This window comes from Balaenoptera borealis, assembly GCF_965194805.1.
Source record: "Balaenoptera borealis genome assembly, chromosome: 14".
Classification (NCBI taxonomy): Eukaryota; Metazoa; Chordata; class Mammalia; order Artiodactyla; family Balaenopteridae; genus Balaenoptera; species Balaenoptera borealis.
The window spans coordinates 73958009-73985692 of record NC_138875.1 but is presented as its reverse complement, the minus strand read 5'-3'; the positions used below and the strand labels follow the sequence as shown (position 1 = coordinate 73985692).

At 50.1% G+C, this 27684-nt stretch overlaps 1 protein-coding gene across 7 annotated transcripts in view; it reads right to left on the bottom strand.

The window, feature by feature from the left end:
- Positions 1-27684, bottom strand: part of SGSM1 (small G protein signaling modulator 1) — a 175996-nt gene that overhangs the window by 56097 nt on the left and 92215 nt on the right. For 2 of the 7 annotated variants that reach the window (XM_082354436.1, XM_082354438.1), the window contains exons 7-8: positions 25658-25701; positions 1538-1613 (exon numbers count right to left, since the gene is read on the bottom strand). In XM_082354436.1, the coding sequence (XP_082210562.1) occupies positions 1538-1613; positions 25658-25701 (120 nt within the window). Of the gene's footprint in view, positions 1-1537; positions 1669-20930; positions 25282-25657; positions 25702-25798; positions 26007-27684 lie in introns of those variants that run through there. The other 5 variants (XM_082354435.1, XM_082354437.1, XM_082354439.1 and 2 more) reach the window with 4 other exon arrangements.

Sequence of the window (27684 nt, the reverse complement as noted above, 5' to 3'; positions counted from 1 at the left end):
TCTTTGTACTGAGTAAGTTCATGATCCATTCCGGCTTGGTAGACATTTTTCCATTCTTTCTGACAATGGCTCATAAGGAACAATGGACAAAAGAAACCTCAGGGACATCCTTCAGGTCTCATTTAGAGCCAGCAGATTTCTCTCACCCCCAAACTCTGATCAGAGTTAGAGAATTATTATGATTTTTATCACTCTCTAGTCTTCTAAGTCTTTAATTGGTAGGTATGCTAGTGAGTCCCAAAATAGACATGCATATCATGTCTTTTGCAAATAAAAATGTCCAGGAGAAGAAAGCCAGAGATATATATCTATATTTATATAGAGAGATATATATTCCCATATATATGTATGTGTGTGTATATATATGTGCGTGCATAAATGTGTATTTTTATACATAACGTAACATCTTACAGAAAAACCCGAATGAACTTTTTGGCCAACCCAATATATACATAAAACATATTTCTGGGACTTCCCTGGTAGTCCGGTGGTTAAGACTCAGCGCTTTCACTGCCATGGGTCCAGGTTTGATCTCTGCTCAGGGAACTAAGATTCCACAAGCCAGGAGGCACAGTCAAAAAATATATATATGTGTATATATATTTATTGATTTAAATAAATGCATTATCACCTAAAAAAATAAGATCTTGCCCAAGGTCACACAACCAAGAAGTGGCAGAGGTGGGATTTGAACAGAGGTGGGCTGCAAGGGGCTGAGCTGACGTCAGTGGTTACCCAGGTCATGGCATGTGCTCGGCCAGCTGCAGGCCCACGGGTGGTGTCCCCGGCCATCTGGATGGAAGCTGACGGGTCCCTCCATAGGGCCAAAACCGTGAGAGGGGCATTACAGCTTATCCTTCGTTATGAGACTCCAATCACGAAATAAAAAGGTTTTCAGGGAGAAAGAAACACTCCCACATATACGTACACACTGCTTATGCACTGAATCCTGACTTTAGGGACACGGTAAGACACCTGTCTCTAGCCATTGTGAGAGTACAGTAAGAACCTGGCAGGGAGGTTATTTCTGGAACCCTGTGGGCCTCGCAGGTTCAAGGAGAGAAGTCTCAGTCACGCTCTGAGCCTGCCTCCTTTGCTGAGCCAGCTGGAAGAGATCCCTCAGGATGTGTCTATGGCTCTTGATTCCTTATTATTTTTTTTTAAGTCCTCATTCATCCTGTCTCTTTACCTGGGTGAGAAAAGGATGCAGAGCCCATCCCTTAGATGCAAGACCCCTGGTCACTTGGGGTAGGGTCAGTGCGAACGGAACCCACGGGAGGGAAGGCATCCTTCTGTGTCAACCATGATTACCTTTTCCCGGGGTGCAGATGTCATTCTTAATTTCTTCTCTACTTCCAAATCTTTTCTCTACTTCCAAATTCCCTAATGGAGTCCCTTTAGAATCCAAAAATAGCTTTGCAGTTAAAAAGCAAAAGAATGACATGAGAACTTTGCTCAAAGAAAGACGCCACATCCCCGAGGCAGCCCACAGAGGGAAAAAAAAGCCACTTTTCAAGGCCACGGGCCACTAACTCACCACAGAAAGAGACGATGTGGCTGCTGTCTTCGTGGACAAACTTGCGTGTGACGGCTTCCTCCATAATCTGCTTCACCTGGAAGGCAGAGGCACCGGAGGGGGAGACCCAAACCCACTCGGGGTGCAGACACCTCAGAAGGTTACATCACCCCCCATGGTGTTCTCAGGCTGCTTGGGATGTTTTAGTAACTGCTTTCCTTCCACATCCTCCCCGCTGTGTTTTCTGTAGGGCTAGGGCCTGTGGCCTCTGATAGTCCCACACTTCACACTGAGAGCTGACACAGCACTTCCCCCGACATAACCAAGTCAGCACCCGCACCGTGAACAGCTCCCGGCCACTAAGCCCAGCAAGCTCTAAGCCTGGTTTTGCCAGCAGCATTTAAAAGTCTGAAAACTATCTAACTGAGCCTGTGGAACTGGTCCCACTTACAAATGGGGAAACTGAGGTTCAGGAAGATGAACTAGCCCACCCAAGGCCATACGGCTAGGAAGCAGCAGAGCTGGAATTCCAACTTATAAAAATGTTTCTCATTTTGTCTCCAGCTGCCATATCCTGACCCCTCTAGCTACTAGCTGTATTTCCTCAGGCAGATCATGTCGCCTCTCCGAACCTTAGTTTTCTCACTGGGTAAAGAAAGGGCTTGTAGGAACAGCACCCACAAGGGGCAATGGGAGGACTGCACACGGTAATGCACCCCACGTGCTGAGTACAGAGCCTGGTGCGCAGTGTGCCTGCGATAAACGTTAGCTGCATGCAGGTCATTGCCCTGCCGAGAACCTCACACCTGGCCTCGTTTACCGTTATTCTGTTCCTGCCTGAAACATCACCTGTTAAGATTAAATTTCCTTGCTTGGGGGCCCACAGTGGCTGCTTTTGTAACATCCATCAGATTTGTGATTTTGTCAGCACCTGTCCCGCCTGCCAAGCTGTGGACCCCATGAGGGCAAGCACTCCATGTCTCCCTGCTTAACAACTGTGGTCCCAGCACACAGTAGGTGCTCAATAAAGTTCTGTTTGAGGAATGAATGGCTTGAAAGATCATGATTGACTTCTGCTTTGGTAGAATATTCTAGTTGAAAAACATGCTTTCTTGTCACTATAATCATGGGTAAACGGACCAGCAGCATAATGATCCCTGGAGCAAACAAAGGCACAGAGAGGTGGAGTAACCTGCCCAGAGTCACACAGCTGGTGAGGAGTGGATTCGGGGCTTGGACCCAGGTTTATCCGACTCCAGGGGTTGAGCTCCTTCTACAACATGCCGTTAAGCCCGCATGGTCTCAGAGCATTTGTCCCCCTCTCTGCCTTCCTCAGCCTCAGGTACCTGCCTCCCTCTTTTCTCTGCTCCCAGCACCCAGACTTGGACATTATTTGGGAAAAGAGGCAGAGGGAGTGAGTTCAGGCCAAATAGTGGTGACAGTGGACTGTCAGGGAGGCATGGGGGTGGGTGTCCAGGCAGCTGGATCGGGAGTACTTTCAAAAGCACAGTGAGTAATCAAGAGCCAAGAACTGGGAGCCAAACAGACTTGGGTTCAAATCCTGGCTCAGCCACTTACTAGCTGTAGGAGCTTAGGCAAATTCCTTTACCCAGCTCCAATTTCTACAGAATCATTTTACTGACTCTTTTGGCTCCACCATCGAAATAGACTCAGAGTCCAACCATTTTTCCTCCCCTCCACCAGCACTGCCCAGGTGCAAGTGATCCTGGTCCAAGTCACATCTCTCCTGGATTGACACTGTAACCTCCCACTGGTCTCCCTGCATCTACATCCTAGAGGCTGTCTTAACGTGTCCAGAAGGATCTTGTTAAAAGGTAAGTCAACAGAACAACCAGACAGAAGGTCGATAAGGAAACAGAGGACTTGGACGACATTATAGACCAACTGGACCTAACAGACACATGAACTATCCAAACAACAAGAGCAGAATACACACTTTTCTCAAGTGTACATGCAATAGTCTTCAGGTTAGTGTGTTAGGACACAAAACAAGTCTTAATAAATTAAAAAAGACTGAAATCAAAGAAAGTATCTCTTCCGATCACAATGGAATGAAGCTAGAAATCAACAGCAGAAGGAAAACTGGGAAATCCAGAAATAAATGAAAATTTAAACACACGCTTAAACAATGAGTCGAAGGAATCACAAGAAAAATCAACAAACATCTTGAGACGAAAGAAAATGAAAACACAACATGCAAAAATTTATGGGATGAAAGGGAAGCAGTGATAAGAGGGAAATTTACAGTTGGAAATACTTACGTTAGAGAATAAAGATCCCAAATCAGCAATCTAACTTTACACCTTAATGAACTATAAAAGGAGAATAAACTAAACCCAAAGCTAGCAGAGGGAAATCAAGATTAGAAATAAACAAAATAGAGAACAGAAAAAATTAACAAAAGCAAGAGTTGGTTCAAACAATCAGCAAAATTGACAAACTTTAAGCTGGACTGACTAAGAAAAAAGGAGAGGGCTTCCCCGGTGGCGTAGTGGATAAGAATCTGCCTGCCAATGCAGGGGACACAGGTTTGATCCCTGGTCGGGGAAGATCCCACATGCCGTGGAGCAACTAAGCCCGTGCACCACAACTACTGAGCCTGTGCTCTAGAGCCCACGAGCCACAACTACTGAAGCCCGTGCGCCTAGAGCCCGTGCTCTACAACAAGAGAAGCCACCGCAATGAGAAGCCCGCGCACTGCAACGAAGAGTAGCCCCCGCTCTCCGCAACTAGAGAAAGCCCACGTGCAGCAACGAAGACCCAGCGCAGCCAAAAATAAATAAGTAAGTAAATAAATAAATAAATATTTTTTTAAAAAAAAGAAAAAAGGAGAGAAGACTCAAATAATTGAAATCAGAATTGAAAGAGGGGACATTACAAGGGACGCCACAGAAATAAAAAGGATTATAAGAGAATACTATGAAAACTGGATACCAACAGATTGAATAACCTAATAGACACTTAATAGACTATAGTATAGTGTAAACGTAACACTTATATCCACTGGGAAACAAAAAAATTCATGTGATTCATTTTACTGTGATATTCGCTTTATTGTGGTGGTCTGGAACCAAACCTACATTATCTCCGAGTCAAGCCTGTATATGAAAAGCCCACAGCTACCATCATACTCAATGGTGAAAGCCTGAAAAAGCTTTTCCTATAAGTTCAGGAACAAAATAAAGATGCCTGCTTTTACCTCTTCTTTTTAACATAGCACTGGAAGTCAGCCAGATATATTAGGCAAGAAAAGAAACAAAAGAGGGACGCACACTGGAAAGGAAGAAGGAAAGTTATCTCTTTTCCCAGATGACATGATCTTATATTTAGATATTATATACAGAGAGAGAGGTTTGTATGCCCATGTTCATAGCAGTGTAATTAATTCACAATAGCCAAAAGGTGAAAACAACCCAAGGGTTCATCGATGGATGATAGATAAACAAAATGTAGTGTATACATACAATGGAGTATTATTTAGAGTTAAAAAGGAAGGAAATTCTGACACATGCTACAACATGGATGAACCTTTGAGCACATCATGTTAAGTGAAATAAGCCAGACACGAAGAGGCAGATACTGTAGGATTCCACTTATATGAGGCACCTAAAATAGTCAAATGCATAGAGAAAGTAGAATGGGGCTGCCAGAAGTTGGGGTGGGGGCGAGGGGAAAATGGGGAGTTAGTGCTTAATGGGTACAGAATTTCAGTTTTGCAAGATAAAAAGAGTTCTAGACACTGGCTACACAATAATGTAAACATACTTAACACTACTGAACTTAAAAATGGTGACGCATGTGAATTTTCTGTTCTCTGTATTTTACCACAATTTTAAGAAGCATGTATGTGTTAATGTAGTATAAATAAATATTTTCTAGTTAGAAAAAACAGGGTAAGTCCGACCACCATCCCTCCGGTGCTCAGAGCTCTCCCATGGCTCCCATCTCACCTGGAGTGACAACCCAAGTGCTCACGATGGCCCACAAGGCTCCACATGACCTGGGTCCATCACTGTCCTCCCAGCCTCCTCCCCCACTGGTCCTGTCACTCACTCCACATACCCCATATCTCCTTGCTGTTTGCCCAGCTCAGAGGGCACGGTCCCACCTCACGCCTTCACACTTGCTGTTCCCTTTACTGACCCAGCACAGGAACATTTGGCTCTGCCGGGCTGGTGTTCCCTGCAGCAGCAGGACAGCTCTGGGGGGTGGGAGGAGTGCTGAAGCGTGACCACTCCACTTCAGGGCAGGCCTCAGCTCCTTCCAGAGGGCCAGCCCTCTCTTAAGCAGGTCGCAGCCCTCCTGCTAATGTCCTCCTGTTCCTTGGAGGCGGCCATCTGCCTGTCACCCTCTGGAGTGGCTCTGATGCAGAGGCCCTGCTGCCAGCCTGCCCCTTTCCCCACGGTTAGCGCAGAGACCACCAGGCCCCATCGGCTCCCTCCACAAAAGGAGGCTGTGAGCTTCCTCAGGATGTGTGAAAAACCCTTCAGCTTTAGCTTCCGGCTCTGCTAGCAACTAGTAGGGGCCCTTAGGCTGGCAACACCCCTCTGGCCTCAAAGACCTGCCCAGGATGCCTTAACCTCTTTCCATTCCTTTTCCTTGTCACCTGCTTTCCAATCCTGTAAACTGTCACCTCCCCTAATGTTACGGGCTCAGCTGTGTCCCTCCCTGGCCCCCCACCAAATTCATGTTGAAATCCTATCCCTTAGGACCTCAGAATGTGACAGTATTTGGAGATGAGATCTTTACAGAGTGATTAAGTTAAAATCAGGACATTCGAGTGAGCCTTCATCTGATATCATCTGGGGTCTTTATAAGAGGAAATTTGAACGTGGACAGGTACAGAGGGAAGACCATGTGAAGATACAGGGAGAAGACAGCCATCAACAGCCGAGGAGAGAGACCCAGAACAGACCCTTCCCGCCCGGCCCTCAGAAGGAACCAATCCTGCCGACACCTTGATCTTGGACTTCCAGCCTCTAAAACTGTGAGAAAATAAATTTCTGTTGTTTAAGTCACCAAGTGGTACCTTGTTATGGCAGCCCGAGCAGACTAATACATCTGCCGTCTTCCTCTCTCCCTCTCTCTGGAAGGCCTGGGGCATCCCTAACCATCGCATGTGGCAGATAACACTGATGTAGTACAAAGAGGATGGGGCCTGGAGGCTTTGACTTCTCTGTGTTGCAGGATGGCCTGGCCAAGCAAAATTAAGATTCAGAGGTCACCTGGTGAAAAACCATGGGCAGGTGTCTCTACTGGGGGCTCTGTGTGTTTGAGTGATAGCAAGAGGGCTTTCTGGTTTGGGGCTGGAAAGGAAGGAAGAGTGTGGGGTACAGGGGCCATGGGACTCAGGGGTGGGGAGAGGATGGCGGTGGGGGCCATGAGAAGGTTCTGATGATGTGGCAGATGACACAATGTACCACTCAGATCCCATGAGGACCGGAGGCTGCCAGCTGCTGGGAGACCTGCTATCCCTTAGGAAATAGGGTCACCTCAGCTGCAGAGAGGGCCTCCCCCAAGGTCGCAGTCCCGCCCGGGGTGGCCCATCCAGTGAATGATGCATGTGGGGTGTGAAGATCCGGCATCCTTGCCCTAACATGGGACAGCTCTAAAGGGCCGTCCCAGCTCTCCACAGGGCTGAGGCTTCCACGGAGGCCCCATTGTGGCCCAACTTCTCCCTCCACCCACTCCTGCTTCTCTGCCTCACCTCCCCTGGTGTTGACCCTGAGAGCGTGCCCTCATAGACCTCCGGCATCCTGATCTCTATCTCAGCACTGACCTCGGATCAACATGTCTGGACAGCAATCTACAGGGACAAGTTGCAAGTTGATACAAACGCAGGTGAATTCATCTGGGCAGGCGGCAAGAGAACCAGCCCTCGGATACTGAGTTCAAGGTGGAGAGAGCTGCAGGGGTGGAGTCAGACAGTCCTGCCCTGAAGGGGCCCTTAGTCCAAAGAGCCACAAGCTAACGGAGTTGGGAGGTAAGTGCGATGGGGACCAGCAGAGCTCCTCGGGGCGGGGCCCAGAAGCACCAGCACTGGCACCAGCTGGGAACTGGTTAGAGATACAAATGCTCAGCCTCACCCTGGACCTACTGAATAAGAAACTCTGGGGTGGTGATCAAGCCCTCCAGGTGATCTCAAGCACGCTCAGACTGTACTCAAGGATCTAAGGGGATGGAAAAGGAGAGGGGGGGGGGAGAGTGGGGAAGGGTGGGGAGGATATAAAACAAGGAGCTCCCCCAAAATCCTTAAGAAAGAGACGTAGCAGTCACAGCTGTCTCTGGGGACCCTCCCCACACAGCCTGCCCCTTCTGGGAACCTCTCCCTCCCACCCTGATCAGACTGGGGGCAGTAGCGGTTCCTGGTTCCCCAATGTTAATATCACGGGGTCTCACAGCATCCTTCCCTTGCCTTAGTCAACAGCCCTTTATTAAATTCACCTTAATGTACTCAGTTTGGGGGAAGCACTTGCTTCCTGTCGGCACCCTGACTGCACACACGCGTTGTCTCAACTCCAAAATCTGCAGAGCAGGGAAGGCCGTCTGCTTACAGCTGTGGAGCCTGAAACTCAAAGGGTAGCCTTGCTGTTGAGGTCACACAGCTGGGAAGCCGGCTGCAGGGAGGGGCCCGTGGCTGCCTGGCTCTGGGCCTCTTCTCCTGGGGGTGGATCTGGGGGTGGGTGGTGGAGGGGAGAATGCAGCACCCACGGTGTTCTCAGCCTGAACGAGGGGTTCTGGCGAGTGAGGGCCCCTCCCACCTCCGCTGGCTCCCAGCTGTGGGCTAGAATATCTCCCCAGAAGTTCGTAACAGGCTGACAGCCGGAGGCCAGGAGAGGAAATTAAAAGGCAATGCTGTGGGAGCCTTCCCCAGAAGGTCACTGAGAGTCTTGCAGAAGAGGGCATGGTCTCGCCGCAGGAAGAAAGAGGCTGCTGCCCACTCCCGCGAGGGGGGGACCCATCCCCGGGGACAGATCAGCACTGTGGGCGGGGGAAGAGGGTCTGGCAGCTGCGGAAGACTTCTGAAATTAGCTTAACCACCTTCCCCCTCTCAGATCCCCAGACATGGTCTTGAACTTGGTCCACATTGGAGGCAGACAGATTTGAGGGACCGTGGGGTAGTTTGGAGACAGTGGCAGTGGCAGGGTGCCATCCTGGCTCCTTGCGGCCTGTGTGATTTTCTAAGCTTTGGACCAGGAATCCCGCCCCATTTGGGCGGCACAGAGGCAGTGACTATGGTTGGTGCCACTCTGGAGCCACACAGACCTGCATTCTCATCCCAGCCCGGCCACTCACGTCCAGTGTGAGCTCGGTCAAGTCGTGCCCCTGCTGGCACCTCAGTTTCCTCATCTGTAAAGTGGAACCTATCATCCCCTGGGGCAGTGCTGAGAATTAAATGTGATGTGACTGGTGAAAGGGCAGGCCGGGCTAGCACACAGTAGGAGGTTTATGACGCTAAAGCTTACCCTCACTTTTCTGGGCACTCGCTGTGTTCCGGGGACTATTTGTAAGCACAACCTTAATGAGGTCATTTCCCGAGTTCTTCCCATTTTATAGATGGGGAAACTGACGCACAAAGATTAGCTAACCTGACCCAGGTCACGCAGAGGCAGCAGGATTCAGACTCAGGGCCTTTGTTCTAATAAATACTTCGTCTCTCACTGCAGAAGCGGAGGCCACTGTGAACAAAATGCTTCTGTTATTCTCCTTTTGTTTTGTCATTCTGCTTTTGTTATTAAAGGAGAATGTATACTAAGAGCATCTACAAAGTGCCAGGTGATCTGTTTAGAATGTCTGATTTAATCCTCACGAGAGAATTATTATCCCCATTTTAAAGATGGATAAAGTGAGGCACAGAGAGTTTATACAACTTGTCTGTAGGTCACACAGCCAGGACTTGAACCCAGGTCTGTCTGACGGCCTGACCCGGAGCCCTGCCTCCAGCCCTGCCCAATCTTGGGTCAGGCCCTCTGAAATCCCAAGGTGCTGAGAAACCTGTGAGGAGGGATTCTCCAGTGTCTCCCAACTTGGGGATGGAAAGAGGCACTGAACTGGGAGTCAGAAGACCTGGGTCACCTGGATGTGACTCCGCCAACGACAGCGCACTGTGGGGACCCTTCAGAGGCAGGGGGACCTCAAAGGTCACAGTGGTCGGGAAACTGCGATCCCTCTCCAGCTCCATTCTAAGGAGTCCTCCAACAACTGCTTGCGTTTCTCCAACGATGGGGAGCTCACTCTTTTTGGAACCAGCTTCTCAGCTCTAAGGACAGGATGTGAGGAGGCAGTTGAGAGAGGCTAAGAGCCTAGGAGGTGGAGTCACTGACCTGGGGTCCAATCCTTGGCCACTCACTGCCCACATGATGCTAGACAAGCTTCCCCATCTGTAAGATGGGGTGGATGGTCTTAGCACCCCTACCTCACAGGCATAATGTGAGGCTTGAATGAGACTGTGGAGACTGTACCTGGCACATAGTAAGGATGCTACAAACAGTAATGACTCTTGAGATGATAGTGATGGTCAGGTTCACTGCGTGGCCCACAGTGGATTTTCATGAGGGTTAGTTAGTGAGGTGAATGGCCAGTTGCTAAGGCGCCGTTTCAGCTCTATTCACCAACCCCAACTTCCTCTGGCTGTGGCCCAGCCGTGCCTCCACATCAGGCCTCAGAGCACCTACCCCACCCCACCGCCAGCCCCACCCTGCAACCATTCAGAAATATGCCCCGCCCTCCCCCATCCCTCCCTCCTTCTACCTGCAAATATTTAAACAGCATAAAAGGAGGATTAATCTCAGGAGGGAGACAGGGAAATCCGGGCCAATCTGCAAAGCCGGAAGGGGGGCTCCTGGTGGCTCCCCGGTCTGCCCTGTGTCTCTCCTCCTCACACCTGCCACCTGCCCACACCCAGCTACCCTCAAGTTGCCCACCTGGAACACTGCCAGGTTCCAAATCAACTTGCTCCTCCTCCCTGCCTCTCCACACTGTGTTTACTCCTCTAAGCCCCGGATGGGAATCACATGGCCCAGTATGCAGGGCTGTCATAAGGATTACGGAAAATACAGGCAGGGGACCTCAAACGAGACCCAGCACACAGCTGGCACCATATAAAAGAAGGCATTTTAGTGATGTGACTAAGAACATGGGCTTGGGAGCCACCAGGCCCAGGACTAACTCCAGCTCTGCTGTTAGCTGGGGAACCTCGGGCCTCGGTTTCCTCATCTGTGAAATGGGGATGATGTTTGCACCACCTCACAGGGCTGCTATGGGAGGATTCCATAGACAAAACAGGCACAGTGCTCAGAACCGCCCTGTCTAAAACAGAGTCTCTTGCATGGCACCCTAGAACTTATCACAGCCTGATCGTCACTACACGTCTGTGGATTTATTCATTCAGTGTCCGTCTCTCCCAAGTAAACCTTGAGCCCCTAGGACAAGCAGTTCAATATATATTTGGTGATGACTCTGATTATATCAATAACACGAATACCAGTAGCCGATGCTTATGGGGCTGGGTTCCAGGCAGTGTCCTAAGCCCCTTTGACGCCTGATCTTGTTTGCTATGTGTGTAAGGCTGGGGTCAGCAAACTTCTTCCATGTGTATAAGGCTGGGGTCAGCAAACTTCTTCTGTAATAAGTCAGACAGCAAATACTTCAGGCTTTAGGATAGCAGTGCCATATAAAATACAGGATGCCCAGTAAAATCTAAATTTCAGATAAATAAGATATATATATATATATTTAGTATAAGTATGTTGCAAATAGTGAATGGTAAATACTTTTGCTAAAACATTACTGTTTCCCTGAAAGTCAAATTTAATTGGGCTTTCTGAATTTTCATTTGTTAAATCTGGCAAACCTCTTTTTTAGGCCACCTACAGTCTACATCACAGAAGTCTTTTTTGCTTTTACAACCCTTTGTAATGTAAAAAGCACTCTTGGCTCAAGGGCAGCACACAAACAGGCTACATTTGGGCCACGGGGACCCCTGGTTTAAAGCACCCAGCACAGTGCCTGTGGCACATAGGAGGCCTAAATAAACATCACCAGAGCTGCCACCTGCTCGGCAGAGGCCTTAGAGCATCCGCACGCCAGCCGGGCGTCTCAGGTGGCAGGGGCCAGGTGGTGCAGGTGGGTGAGTACTGCTTAGGCAGCAACAGCTTCTGAGATGGAGGCCCCTAGGCAGCCTGACTCTTACGTCTGCAAGAAACTCACGGTGGAGTTAGATTAGGATGCCTGGAGGGCCTTCGAAGTGGTTTTAAAAATAACTCTCAGGGACTTCCCTGGTGGCGCAGTGGTTGAGAATCCACCTGCCAATGTTCGAGTCCTGGTCTGGGAAGATCCCACAGGCCGCGGAGCAACTAAGCCAGGGCACCACAACTACTGAGGCTGTGCTCTAGAGCCCGTGAGCCACAACTACTGAGCCCACGCACCACAACGACTGAAGCCCGCACGCCTAGAACCCGTGGTCCGCAACAAGAGAAGCCACCACAATGAGAAGCACGTGCACCACAACAAAGAGTAGCCCCCGCTCGCCGCAACTAGAGAAAGCCCGCGTGCAGCAACGAAGACCCAACGCAGCCAAAAATAAATAAAAAACAAAACAAAACTCTCAGCATGTAGGGAAAGTGGGGAGAAAAGGGGGGGTGGCTCAAAGGCCCCCTCGACAATGACTGGGGTGTGGGGGGTGAGAGGTAGATAGGCTGGGCCACTCTGCAGGCACCCCGGATGCTGAGAACAAGATGCAGATACCTTAAGAGGCCAGTATTTCCAGCCCTGCCTCAGGACGCAGGTCCCCAAAGGCAATGCAGTGGGCTCACCTCCATGCCTTTGCCCACGTGGTGCCTTCTGCCAGATGCCCCTCCATGCATGCTCCAGCTAGCTAACTGCAACTCAGGCTTCAGCCCAGGTGTCCCCTCCTCCTGGGAGCCTTCCTGGACTTTCCATACCCCAAGCGGGGATAAGCGTGCCTCTTCCACGTTCTGCTAACACCTGCCTTCCCATAACGTATCACATGAACCAAAACTGTCAAAACTGACTGCTCAGTGAGTCAACCTACACAGAGCGCCTCCTATGTGTGCGGCATTAGGTGGCAAGCAGATGGAGTCCCTGTCCTCATGGAGGTCACAGTCCAGCAAGGTGGAAAGACATTAACGAAATCACACCAACAGGTAGATAATGACGAAGTGAGACCAGTTCTCTGCAGTGAAAGAACCTGGTTCTATGAGAACAAATAACAAGGAAGCTGGGTGGGTGGGGAGGTCAGGGAGGGCTTCCTGCAGGAGATGATGCTCAAGATCTGAAGTACAAGTAGAAATGAACTCTCTGGGCTTCGGATTCACCAACTCTAAAGCACAGGGAAAAAACTTCCTCCTGCTACTGCCCCCACAGAGGTGCCCTGGAGCTCAAAGGAAGGAACAGATGTACGGACAGTGTGGCAGGGAAAAGCACTACATGGAAATAGCTGGCGGCTCTGTATTTTTTAATTTGATATGGGCGAGGCACGCAGGAGGTGAGAGTTGGGAGGGGCTGGAACAGGGCTGAGGCTGATGGGTGGGGTGGGGGGGGGGGGTGGAAAGGAATATTTTGGTAAGCTCCGAAGCACAGACACAGATGTGGGGGCTGGATGGGACCGCCTGGCAAGCTGTAACTATTCCCATGGTGTGGCTCCACCTGCCTTTCCTGCCAAATCCTGTCCCTTCCCAGTCACACCTGCATTCCTTCTGTGTGACCCACGTGACTCCCACCACCTGACATTCGCTTCTGCAGTCCCCTGCACCTGACATCCCCACCCACTCTTACCTCCACCTCCAGCTCTGGAAAAACCACCCAGTGCTCCAGAACCAGATAACGTGACCTTCTTACTCCCTCCTGAGACCCCCTCGAGTTGATGTGATGCCCCCTCCCTTTCCCAGCTCCTAGAGTAACACCCACTGCACAGCCATGAGCACTGGACTCTGGAATCAAACTTCCAGGATTCATATCCCAGCTCATGCACGCATGATCTCGGGCAAATCATGTCCCTTCTCTGAGCCTCAGCATTCCCAACCATAAAATGGGTGCTATTCATATTAGTGTTATATTAGTATTTGTATTAGATGTTAGTATTGCCTCACAGGCATAAGATGATACATTTTGTAGCAATATCTCTTGGATCTGTCTCTGAAGGCAAAAGAAATAAAAGCAAAAATAAACAAATGAGACCTAATTAAACTTAAAAGCTTTTGCACAGCAAGAGAAACCATCAACAAAACAAAAAGACAACCTACGGAATGGGAGAAAATATATGCAAATGATATGACCGATAAGGGGTTGATATCCAAAATATATATAAACACCTCAGACAACTCAATATAAAGCATTAAACACAATAGCAGCCACATAGTAGGTGCTTTATGCATTTGTTTTACGTAAGAACAACTGGCATTTATTTATAAAGTGCTCACTGTGTGACTGGCACTGTGTTTAGGGGGTTTATCTCATCCAGTCCTTGTGGTAATTTGGAGAAATGGATACAATTAGCCTCCTCATTTTACGAACGAGGAAACTGAGTTTCAGTGAGATTAAATGACTTTCCAAGAGCACAAGGTTTTCAAATGGCAGGGCAGGGATTCAAACCCATGACTACCTGCTCTGCACCGAGCCTGGCACACAGTAGGTTCATTCATTCATTCAACAGACACCTACGGATGCTTCCCACAAGCTGGGTAGGAGCTTTACATATGTGAGCCCAAAGATTCACAATAATATAGGTGTCATTGCTACTATTCTCATTTTTCCAACGAAGCAGCAGACCTGGGAGGGACAAAGATCATCTGGCCTGTGAAGAGGCTGGGATCTGAATCAAGGTCTCCTGCTCCGGAGTCCCAAGTCACGGTGGGGACGCTAGCAGCCAGGTGGCCAACGCACCGGCTCCCTCAGCCCAGTGCAGCCCAACGTCACAGTCACAGCCAGGGTCCAGCAGCACCTGCCAGCTCCACCTCTGCCCCAGCCATCATCTTTCATCACCCATCTCTCCCAGCTCGCCAGGCACCTCCTAGCTTCCTCTCTCTGCCACATGTCGGTTCCTGAAGGAAAATCATAGTCACGAAAAGAATGTCCAAGCTGAAATGCTTATTACTAAATGAAAGAAGCCACTCTGAAAAGGTAGCATACTGTATGACTCCAACTGTATGACATTCTGGAAAAAGCAAAACTATGGAAGCAGTAGAAAGATCAGTGGTTGCCAGGGATTGGGGGGAGAGAAGGATGAACAGGTAGAACACAGAGGATTTTAGGGCAGTGAAACTGTTCTGTGTGATGCTATAATGGTGGATACACGTCCTTATGCATTTCTCCAGACCCATAGCATGCACATCACCAAGACTGAACCCTAGTGTAGCTATGAACTTGGGGTGATAATGTGTCAACGTAGGTTCCTCCATTGTAACAAATGTCCCATTCTGGTGGGGGGTCCATAGTGGGGAAGGCTGTGCATGTGTGGGGCGGGGAGTGTAAGGGAAATCTCTGTACTTTTCATTTAATTTTTACTGTGAACCTAAACTGCTCTAAAAAATAAAGTCTGTTTTCCAAAAAAATGTCTTTACCTTACTCTGCCACTCATGGAGGATGTCGGCAGGGGTCCCAGCTTTTGGGCAAACAGGCTAAGAGTCTCCTTCCAAAGAGACTCCTCCACGCCTTCAGCCTGTGTGGTCTGCAGGGGGCTCTGGGGCCTCGCAGAGCAGGGGTCTGAAGGTGTCTGGCACTAGGACCTCAGCAACCACCGGGAATGGATCGAAGCTTCCTTTTCGGGACTCTCTCTCGCCTGCAGTTCCAGGACTGATCTGCCCCACCCTCCCGCCCACATCCTTCCATCCTGCCCACCACATCCACGCAGGTACGGAAGGCAAAGCCACAGGGGTGTCCTTCTGCAGTCCCGTCCCTGTGACAGGAATGAGCAGCTAAATAAATAAATGATGAAGTGGTGGCATGTGGATCTTCAGAGGGTTAGAAAAGCCCTCCCTCCGGTTCCTCACTCTTAACCCCCCTAAAGGTGGCTATGGGGCTTGCAGGAGAAGCAAATGCCTCTCCCGGGCTGCTGCCGGTCCGGCCCCAGTTAATAGTTTACTGACGTGCTATAAATAGGCACCAGGCATTGCTTCCGAAGAGTAGAAAGACCGGCCAGCCAGCCGGGCCTGGAAGGAGAGGTGTTCGGGGGCTGAGAATGGGGTTCCCACCAACAGGTCTGTCATCGCCACCCTGCACAGGTGCCCCAGACCCCTCGACAAGGAGTCTTCCCCAGTGCCTGATTCTAAGAGCATTCACCTGGGGACATCTTGGCCAAAAGGTCCCTCTGGCCAACACTCCCACACCCAGTCACTGATGGACATGGAGAAGCCTTGAAGACCACCCCCCGGCCACCCCCCAGCCCCAGGGAAAAGGGCCCACGTGTTTCACATTCTCAGCCTACACCATGGACACCCGCCAGCTTTCTCCCGGGTGCTCTGCCTACTGCGTGTGGCGGCTCCCCTGGCAACATGCCCCGTTTCCGCAGACCCACGGGCCTCAAGGATGAGGAAGGCGCACACGGACTCCAGAGGGTGCCGAGATTCTCTGGAAGCCTGCCCAAAATTTGGGGGTCTGGGTGGCTGCAGGAAAGAAAGAAATGGAATTCCCAGATGGTTCACACTCAGGATGGACCAGAAAATGGACTAACCACCTCCAGCCAACCTTAAGAGGAAAAGCAGTGAGATAGTGTATTTAAGGGCTGGGTTAGAATCCTGGTTCTTATGGGCTCTCCGACCTTGGGCAAGTCACTTCACTTGCTCTGTGCTTCAGTTTACTCATCTGTAAAATGGGATAATAAATAGGACCTACCCCTACCTCTGAGGTAGGGGTAGGTCCTATTTATTAAGGATTTTTTTAAGATCAAATATGTTAATGGATATAAAGCACTTAGCACAACGTCTAGAACATGATAGAACTTTCTGGACACGCTCTATCCCTGTATTGTCCAATATGTTATCACTAGCCACGTGGGGCTATTGAGCACTTGAAACATGCCTAGTGCCGTTGAGGAACAGTATTTTAAATGTAATTTTACTTGATTTAAATGTAAATAGGCACACGTGACTAGTAGCCCACATTGGACAGTGAAGGTCTGGAATATAGTAGGTGCCCAATAAATGCTCATTATGATTATTATTAGAGATTGATATTATTATTAGAGGACTCAATGGGTTAGAGAGTAGGAGACACCATTTCATTTCTGAGCACATGGAGGTCGGGAAATTGTACTGTATTCATCTTTGTATCCCAGCATCTTTCAGGGTGTTTTGTTTTTTTTTTAACTCTATGAAAGGTTTATTTAAAACCATATTAAAGGACACCAACTGTATTAGGGTATTTGGGTTGTGGATCCTTTACAGGTCCTGAGGATAATGGAGGATACCCTCTCCATACAGCAAGTACAAAGTGTTTGTACAATTTCAGGGTTTTGCACACCCCAGAGTAAAAATCTCTGATCCAGCAGATACCTGCGCACAGCAGGTCCCCAGGCAGCATTTGGGATCACAGCCAGGCACAGACCATCAGAGTGGCCACTTCTACTGTTAGGGGCTGAGCTCCAAATGCAGGACCCTCAGGCTGTGAAGGCGGATGTCTGTAGTTTGTTGGCCTAGTTACCATCTCCCTGTCTGGTCATTTCACCTTGACTCTCCTCTGGGTCCCCTCCTTTACTCTCACAGGGCTGACTCTACACTTCACCCCTCCAGGCTTGACCAATCAGAGCAATCCATCCCACAGCCATTGGCGCAAAAGGAGAACATGACCCAGGCTGGTCGGATGAGATCTAATCCTAAGACTTCTGCTAGAACCATGGGGAAGGAGAAGCTCTGTTTGTCTTGATGTCAAACTGGCATATTGTTTCCTGAGAGCGGCTGGGCAACACTCTACCTCCCCATAGAGAGAAAGCATAAAGCTTAACACAGACAAAAGCAGCACAGAGAGATGGAGAGAGATGGTCCGGATAACATCACTGGAACCCCTGGATACAGCTGTACATAAAACTGGATCACTACAAACTTCCCAAACCCTTGAACCAATAGATCCATTTCTTAGCCTCTCTTTCCCTTTCTGCTTTATATTTATATATTTATTTATTGTTTTAACTGGTTTTTTTAGCAAGTTATTATCCAACTTGAATTGGATGGGGCTGGCTAAAATACCCTGCTCTGCTGCTTTGCAGCTGTGTGACCTTACTTGGTCTGGTTTCTTAACCTCTCTGAGCTTCAATCTCCTCTTCAGTAAACAGGAGTCGCTATCTGTACCTACTCTATAGGAAGATTGCTTTGTGGATTAAATGAGACAGAGTAAAGCACTTAGAGTAGCGTTTAATAAATGGCAGTAGTAAAACTGTCTTTATTTCTTAAAAAAAAAAAAGAACAAAAAAAAAGAAATGATAGCTGCTCTAATTCTAACTTTCTATTTCAACATAATTCACTAAATAACAATAATTAGAGGAGCATCCATTCAATGCCCCAAGTATCGCCAAGTCCCTTGATCTCTTGGGGCTTCAGTTATCCGATTTTTGTATGGGGTCTACTGCAATAGAACCTGTTACTGTCCTTTACAAATGCCCAGAATCTGAGTTCCTTCAAGATTTTGTAAAGAAAAAGCACAAAAAAACTATTCATCTCCTATCTTCTTGTACTACTAAAAGAAAGAAAAATACGCTGCCCCCCACTGGAGTTCAGCCCTCCCAGCTGCCTCACCCGGGGGCTCACAGCAGCTAAGCGGCAGGGCCAGCAGGCTCACGAGGGTTTCTGACCTCCTGAGGCTGAGGGATTACCTCCGCAGGGGCCGATGAGCAGTCAGACACAGAGGGAACCTCCAGCTGCCCACCCAAGGATGGCAATGCCATCAGTCAAGACTCAGCCTTGCAGACTCCTACTCAAGGGCTCAGTCCCGCTGGATCCCCTTCCTAGGCTACAGCACTGCTCCTGTGGCCCTGGCACAGCCCAGCCCGAGGCTTACCCAAGGAGAGCAAGATCCCATGCTGAGGGCATCTGCAAGTTCAACATGACCAGAAAGGGCAGCAAAATGTCCTTCTGCAAACGAGTTCCATCTCACTCTTAACTGGGTGAGCCAAGCACTGTGCCTGGTCCCTCCACAAATACTGTCGAACCCCCGTGTTACAGCATAAACGAGTGGTAGATGATGCCCTGGCCATCTGATACACAAAGAAACTCAAGCCAGAGAGATTCTCACAGCTCCTAAATGCCAGGGCTGCAACCTGAACTCAAGGCTGTCTGGTTCCAAAGCTTGGCCTTATCCCTAACTCCACACTCTCAGCATAGCTTATAACCACATTGGTTTTGGCTCCAGAGTGCAGAGCAGGGTTCTGGAGCCAGACCCCCAAGCTGTACCACTTACAGTCTCCACGACCGCAGGGGTGTTACTTGCCATCTCTGTGCCTCAATATCCTTCTCTGTTAGGGAGAACATTTTATCCACTTCACAGGGCACTGAGATACTTAAATGAAGTCATTCATATAAAATGCTCAGTAAATGCTGTTTAAAAAAACTTGATCCCATTAGAATGGCTTTAGTCGAGCCCTTGTTTTCCTTGAGTGAAGGCTCCCCAAAAGTCTTATCAGCTACTGAGTATAATAAATCTTAAATACAGACTTGGCAAATTCAGAGTAGAGAAAACACAGGAGAGACCCGGCTCTTGGAAAGAGATGCCGGTCAAATTAGATGGCTCGATGTCCTTAGAATCCCTGAGCCGTCCGACCTTGCCCACTTAGAAAGCAGGAGGACGAGACAGGGAGAAGGGACCCGCTAGGAGGCCACAGGTTGTTAGGGGCAGAGTTGGGACAAGGACTCAGGTGTCCTCACCTCCCATCCTGGGGTCTGCAGCCAACAACTGTGGGCCCAACTGGGTGACAGAAATGCACTTTCCCACCTGCCAACCAGCAGCAAAAGCTACCACCCTCTCGCAGAGCCCCTCAGGAGGTTACTGCAGGCGGGACCCAGCCAGACTTCACGGGAGACATAGCTAAGCAGGAAAGCCAGAGTCCCTCCTGCCACCCCCATCACATCGAACCCAAGCCCACCACTATCCAAAGCTCCCGGAAGCCGCATTGCCAGAGATACAAAAAAAGCATCAAACCAGACTATGTGCGGATATAGCTGCATTATTCATGACAACTTCTGCCGTTTTAAGCTCGAAAACACGACACACACCAACTGATTTGAGTCAACCCTGCAAGCATCAGAGAGCCCCAAAATATCCCACCCAGTATTCCTGCTTTTGTTCATTCGATCAGCAAGCGTTTTTGGAACCTCCGCTTGGCCCAGCAGAGGAGCGTGGGGCTGTGATTTCCAGCCCAAGAATGGAAAGCTCGGAAAGGACTAGATAGAAGTTTCCTCTCTTGCCTGATGACTTTGTATCCTCATTTGTCCCCTCCACGTATTGCCCGCCTGCAGCCACACGTAGGTGAACTCACACTCCCCACATGCTCAAAATCCCCCCACGGCTCCCATCTCACTCAGAGTAAAAGCCAAAGCTTCCGAGGGCCACAGGCCCTGCACGATGGGCCTCCTGTTCCTTCTCTGACCTCATCTCCTCCTCCTTCATTCTTTTTCCCTTTGCTCCAGCCTCGCCAGCCTCCTCGCTATTCACTGTTCACCACTCAAGGGCTTTGTATATGCTGTTCCCTCTGTCAGTAACACCCTTCCCGCAGATGTCCGCCAAGCAGACAATGTCACCCTGTCAGAAGGGCCATCCCAGAGTGCCCCCTCTGGAGCGCCCTTCTCACCACTCTCCACCACCTTCCCTGCTTTATTTTCCTCATAGCTCCCGTCACCATATTTATTGTGTTATCTATCTGTCCCCCAACTAGACTGTAAGCTTCACGAGAGCACGTGAGCAGGGATGTTGCTTTGTTCACTTCTCAATCTGCAGTTCCTACAACAGTGCCTGGCACCTAGTAGATGCTCAATAAATATTTGTGGAAAGAAGGAAAGAAGAGAGGAAGTTTTCTTCTAAGAGCTGGCAGAAAGGGTCTGTCCTGGCCCCTGCTGCCAAATGAAACTTCCTGCAGTACAACTCCAAGCAAGACCTCCCCTGTTCCTAAATCTTCTAGAGCTCCCCACTATCTGATGGAGCAAAGGCTGCCGCCTGGCATCCACAGCCCTGCGCAAGCTGGCCTAATGGACCTTTCCTGACTCATCTCCTTCCCCCACACACATCTGACCCCGAAGCCTGCTTCCGGGGACTCTGCTGTAGCTTGTAGCTCCCTACCTCTGCCCTCCGTGAATCAGGGGCCACGAGGCCACCCTTCAGATCCTGACAATGTGGGATCTGAATCCTGGCTTCTCCACGGGCTGGCTGTGCAACCTTAAAGCGAGCTGCTTACCGTCTCTGTGCCTCCAGGTCCTCCTCTATAAAGTGAAGGAGATGGTTATTCTCCCTCTTAGGGTTGTCTTTCAGAGTAAAGGAGGTGGCATGTGGGGACCAATCAGCAAAGTAGTGCTGTTCTGAGCTGGCTACTTCCTTGTGCTGGGGGCTGTCCCGGGCTTTGTGGGATGTTGAGCAGCATCCCTGGCCTCTTCCCACTAGATGCCAGTAGCACCCCCAGCTATGACAACCAAAAACGTCTCCAGATGTTGCCAAATGTCCCCTGGGGTAGGGTTGCCAGATTTAGCAATATATACTCATCCTAAAAAATTGCTTGTTGCTTATCTGAAATTCGAATTTAACTGTGTGACCTGTATGTTACCTGGCAATCCTACCTGGGTGGTAAAATTGTGCCCCCTCCTTCACTAAGAGCCACCGGGTTAGACTGACACCACCACAGGGTCCTAGTACTAACATCAGTTGTTTCCCTCTTGATTTCCTCCAACCTTCTCAACACGTCCCACCCACCTCCCCTCTCATGATCCCCGACTCAGGAGCTGGGAGGCTGAGTCCCCAGACAAGCCCAGCTCAGCCACTGTGATGATGGCTCCCCAGGACAGCCCTCACACCAGTTCCAGTGTGCAGAGCTACACGCAGCTTCCTCTCTAGCATCCACCTCATCCCCCTGCCTCTTTCCCAGGGTCTCTCCTCCGGGCCACAAGCCCCTGCCTTCTCCCCTCCAATTAAGAGGCCTCCCAGGCCCAGCCCGGAGGCAGGAAAACAAGGCAGTTAGTCACTCTGCTTCCGTTATCAACTCGTGTCACGTGGCTGGCTCCTTTAGTGGCAGTCGTCATGGCAACGGGAAGCCAGTCCCTGAGGCTCTGGGAACCAAAACAAAATTAAGGGGTGGAGGCGGGGAGGGAAAAGGAGGGGACAGCTAATGGAGCCAGGAAGGAGCTAGGACAGAGCTGGTTGGATTTAACTGGTGGAAATTATGCTGAGGCCACGCTGTCCCCAGCCTTCCCTGGGTGGCGCTGGGGAGACAGAAAAAAAAAAGATTCCTGTCCTGGAGAAGCTCAGACTAACATGGTGGGTGTTTTCACATGGTTTATCCTGATAGGTGAGTAATTTTCACCCCCATTATGAATAAACTGAAACCCAGATACGTGTGAAGGTAAAGACAGATGCTTGTCCAAGTTGTACAATTGATAAGCAATGAGTTTCGGCTCCACCCTCTTCTTTCCATATTCCTCATGTCCTCCCCACTCCTTTCCTCTTGCTTTTAGGATTGGACCACATGCTCTGCCCCTCTGCATGTGGCGCCACTCGCCTTTCTCTCTGCACTCCAGCCACTTCCTAATCCTTCCATTCCTTGTCTGTAGTGCTCCCTCCAGCCACAAAGTCTTTGCATGTGCAGTTCCCTCTGCCAGGAATGATTTTCCTCTGTCTCTTGCTACCTCATACCTTCACCTAAAAAGCCTACTTATCCTTCACACATCTTCGTAAACATCACTTCCTCCGGGAAGCCCTCCTGAGCCACCTGCATGCAGTTATATGTTCTTGTGATGCCAAGTGCTTCTACTTCAGACCTCAGTGCACAGCCTGCAATCATCCTTTTCATTACATTCGGATGTCTGTCAGGGTCTGTCCAGCGTACTGGAATGTCAGCCCCCAGAGGGCAGGGCCAATCTTGTTCACTGTGGGATCCACAGAGACCAGCTGAGTCAGCACTAGATGGAACTTCCAGCCCCACAGGCTCTACTAGCCTTTGTAGCTTCAGTGGCTCAGACAAAGTTTGCAGACCTGCCTGGCTTATCTACAGAAACTGACTGTTAAGCCGCCCCTTCCAGAAAGAAGGATGGGAGGGGCCCCTGGGCGAGGCTGTGACAGGCAGGGATGTGGTTCTGAACCCAGAGGGTGGAGAGAAGGAAGACCTCAATCAATTCCCAGTTTTCTAAGCAAAGAGCTCCCTTTCACCATTCCATTGGAGATGCTCTCCAAAGAGGTAGGCAGAGGAAGGAAAGGAGAGAGGGGATCTGCTTTGGGGGGCATGGATTTGTCACCATGCCCTTGGGGGCACCCATGCTGAACAGGGGGCTCACAGACAGAAGACTGTCCCCCTTCACTGGTTCTGTGCCCTTGAAACATCGCTTACTCTCTCTGGGCCAGTTTTCTCATCTGTACAATGGAAATTATACCACCCACACATGCTGAGATTGTAGCACTGTGTAGATGTGGATGGGCATGTTTGTGATTTAGGGGGTAAGAGCCTGGCTCTGACACCAGACAGGCCTGGGGGATAAGTCCCTTCTGGGCTGTGTGTTCTTGAGGAATTCACTCCTCTTCTCTGAGCCTCAGTTTCCTTGTCTGAAAATGGGAACAACCTCACTCACTTCATAAAATTACTGTGCACACAGGATATGGCACAGAGTAGACCCCAGTAAGTGGAAGCCCTAATTACTAAAACGATGTGCCCCCACGAAATGCAAAATTTAGAAACAGCCATCAACTTGCAACTAAAAGTCTTGCCTTCTGATTGCAGATCGGGGTCAATGGGCACCCGAGGTCCTTTGCCGAAACGTGCAAGGTTCTGCCTCTGCACCCCGCCCCCCCCCGGCCCCCACCCAGGCATCAAGCAGGATGCCAAGAAGTCCCTCTGACCAGGAGATGGCCTCGACCTCGAGCCAGGCAGAAAGCTCATCCCAAGCCCCAAACTCAGCTGCTCCCAGGAGAGAGAATGCAGCCCCAGACCGCTGGCCGCCAGGGGGGAAGTCCCCCACAGCCTGGCCAATAACCCAAACTAGACTGACATGGATGGGACCTCCAGGGACACTGAACCAACGCTTCCTCCTCCAGATATGGACACTGAGTCCCTAGAGGGGAAGGAACTCGTCTAGGGCATCGAGGGAGCTGGTAGCAGAGCTGGGTTCAGGGCCCCAGCTGGAGACCTGCCCAGAGCCGGGAAGCACTCCCTCCAAGATGTTCACAAGCTCTTCTGCCTGTAGGTCCCCTCCCCCAACCCCTCGTTGAACCAGTCAAGCATTTCCTTAAAAACACAGCCACTCCAGGTGAAAAGATCTGGGGAGCACATATTACACCTAGGTTTAATTAAACAATGAAAAAAAAATTGCAGGTTTTTAACCTGAAGGGTTTTGTGGGGGAGGTCTATACACACTTTCCCCCAAAACAATCAGAATATGTAGGTTCTGATGGAAAGAGGGTCTAGACAGAGCTTTCTTCAGGTCCCCACAGGGGTCTCTAAGAGGCCTGAGCTGAAAAGTTCTGGGCCTTTCTGAGGGATTCCATGTAGCCTGTATGTCTCCTTATTCAGAAACGCTAGAATGTGCAGTCAGCCTGGAGCTGATTCTTTTAGCAACAATGGGACATGCCACACACAGAGACATACGCACAGACACACGCCCACGCTCCCCAAATGGGGAGGGGCAGCAACAGGTTCCAGCCTCCAGGCTGCCCTTGGTGGTATCTGCCACCGTGCGGGGAGGGGCTTCCTGGTGGACAGCACTGTGACCAGATACTGGCACCCTCAACATACACAGAGGCACAGGATCAGGTCAGCCCCCAAGGTCTGCGGCCATTCCTGGTCTAGGGCTGAGCACTCAGGATGCAGATGTGAGGCAGGCTCAGCAGCAATGGGGTCCCACGTGGAGGGATGCGGGGTGACATGAGGAGAGCGATGCACACACACACACACACACGGTCACAGCCTCACTCATTCACACACAGACTCATGCATCCCATGTCCCATGCACACACACAGTCACAACCTCACTCATTCACAGAGATTTCCGCATCACACAGATACACATCATAATCACAAAAACAGATAAACACACAGACACACGGATGCATGTACACATAGAAATACACTTAGATATTTCCAGGCAGATGCACACATGTTCTCAGATACACATACTCACAGATACATGTCCTCACCCACACAGACATGTGCATGCACATACACACACAAAAAAACACACGCAGTCCAGGTATCTAAATGCTTCCCCAGGCACCCATCACTATAGATTCTCCCGCTCTCCGAGAAGTCATGAACTATTAACTCTAAAGGCTAGACTGGGCTCCCGTCTAACCCCAGGGAGAGTGAAGGGGCAGAGGGGCAGCTGAACCCTGACTAATTCTCACCCTCGTTCGAGGGTGGGGTGGGGTGGGGGTCAGGGGGCCCTGCCTGCCAGGGGAGCATGCGCACATGCCTCAAATGGAGTAACCCACTGACCTGGGACTCTCAGGGAGGGCTCCTGGGGGTGGCTCCAAGGACTGAGAATTTCGGGGAGGGGGTAGGTGGGGGGCTTTATTTCCCCGTAGCGACTTTCTCCCCTTTCCCAAAGTCTGGTGCTCCTGCTGCAGCCCCATCCGGCCCGTCCCCGACAACATGCCCTGTCAACCCCCCGCCAGGTGCTTTTCTCACCTTGGCGAGACCCACCACCCTGCTCTTCCACAAGAGGGGCTCCTACTCAGACACATCCAGGTGTGCCGCCACCTGGAGGGCCCTCACGCAGCAGTCGCCCCTGCACACAGCACAAAAACACCCAGGGCCCCCCACCAATAATCCCACCCCCAAGCTCACCCGCTTCTAGCCCCGTGGGGTCAGCACCCACGCAGGGTAGCTCCACACCCCAGGAGGCCACCGCTCCTTTGCAGACGCTTTCGGGGTGGCTGCGGTGGCTCCCTGCCCTGGGGGTGGCGCCCCCGCCCCCGCCCGGCACTTACCTCCTTCTTGACGGTGCGCAGCAACCTCTGCCGGGTCTCCGCCTCTGTGGGGTGACACGGGGGAACTGCCGGTCAGCCGAGGGCTGGGGGCCGCGGCTCGGGGCTGCCCTCCCGCCGCCCCGGCGCCCCGCGTCCCCTTACCCGCCAGCCCCGAAGCCATGGCTGCGCGCGCTGCGATCCGAGTGCGGCCGGCGGCGGTGGCTCCTAGGGGCTTCTCCCGGCTGCTGCGGCCGCGGCGGGGCGGGGCGAGCGCCGAGCGACGGTCAAGGCGCCAGACGTCAGGCCCGGCCGCGGCTGCCCCACCCTCCGGAGAGCCACGCTGGGCCGCCCAGGCCCTCGCTGAGGCTCCGCGCGGCCCGACACACACGCTCACCCCCGCGCATCCCGCGCATCCCGCGCCCGGACCTCCCTCCAGAGGGACCGCCCCCCCCCCGCCCCGCTCCATGCCCACCCGCCTTCTATGGGGCCGGGAAGGACAGCATCATTTATTCAGTGTCTGCTGTGTGCCAGGCTCGGAAGTGGCGGGAGACGATGGGGCTACTATCGATACTCTACTAGCTTCGGTTTTCTCATCTTTAAAGTGGGTATAATATGATCACCTCATGGGAATAATATGAGACTTAAATGAAGTACTGAATGTAAAGCGCTTAACACACACCTAGGAAAAAAAGGCCAGCAACCATAAAAGATAGCTGTGCTGCTACTATTACTGTTGTTGTTATTATTATTATTATTATTATTATTATTATTATTATTATTATTACAGGCATACCTCGTTTTATTCTGCTTTGCTTTTTTTTTTTCATTTTAAAAACTTTACCATGGACATTTTCAAACATATATAAAAGTAGAGAGAATAGCATAATAAACCAGATTTACCCATCCCCAGTTATTAATATACAGCCAATCTTTTCTTTTTTATACCTCATTTGTGTCCTACCCCCGACACCATTATCATTTCATCTATAAATATTTCAGTATGTATCTCTGAAATATAAGAACTCTTTTTGTTTACAACAAAACCCAATCTCGTTATCAGACCTAAAAAATTAACACTAAATTCTTAATAACAACAAATATCCCGTCAGTGTTCACATTTTCCCAATCAACTTATAGATTTCAGTCTATTTTCAGCTTAAGTATTGCTTGTGTCTTATACCCTTTATTGCACTCTGCAGATATTGTGGGTTTTGTTTTGTTTTTTTACAAATGGACAGTTTGTGGCAACCCTGAATTTAGCAAGTGTATCGGTGCTATTTTCCCGATAGCATTCATTGGCTTTGTGTCTCTGTCACATTTTGGTAATTCTCACAATATTTCAAACCCTCCACCTGCAAAAAGATTGACTCCTCAACGAAGGCTTGGATGACAGCATTTTTTAGCAATAAAGTATTTTGAAATTAAGGTATGTCCATTTTTTTTAGACATAATGCTATTGCACACTTAATGGACTGCAGTACAGTGTAAACATAACTTTTATAAGCATTGGGAAACTGAAACATTTGTGTGACTTGCTTTATTTCGCTATTCATGCTTTTTTTGTGATGATCTGGAACTGAACCCGCTATATCTTTGAGGTATGTGGTATTATTAAGAATCTTCCAAGGCACACTGGTTCTCCATCCAGGAGATGCCAGGCCTTGAGGGGCTCCCTCCCCCACATGCAGGTCATTGGGAGAGTGGGGTTCTGGCAGGACCCCAATAGGGGCACCTGTCAGCCAGGATCTCCAGGGCTGGGCAGGCAATGAGCTCTTTGGGACCAAGGTTTTTCCCACCAAGTTCCTGACTGCATCCACCCAGGATGCATCTCAGATCTATATTTATTGAGCGCCTACTATGTGCCAGGTTACTGTCCTGGGGATACTGAAGTGAGCAAGACAGACAAAATGCCTCACTTTGTGGGGCTTAGGGAATAGACAACAAAATAAATAAGCAGATGATATAGTATGATGGAAGCTTCTGGAGAAAAGTTAAGTAGGCAAAGCAGAGAGGGAGGGCCCAGACGGGTGGGTTTTGTATTTTGAAGT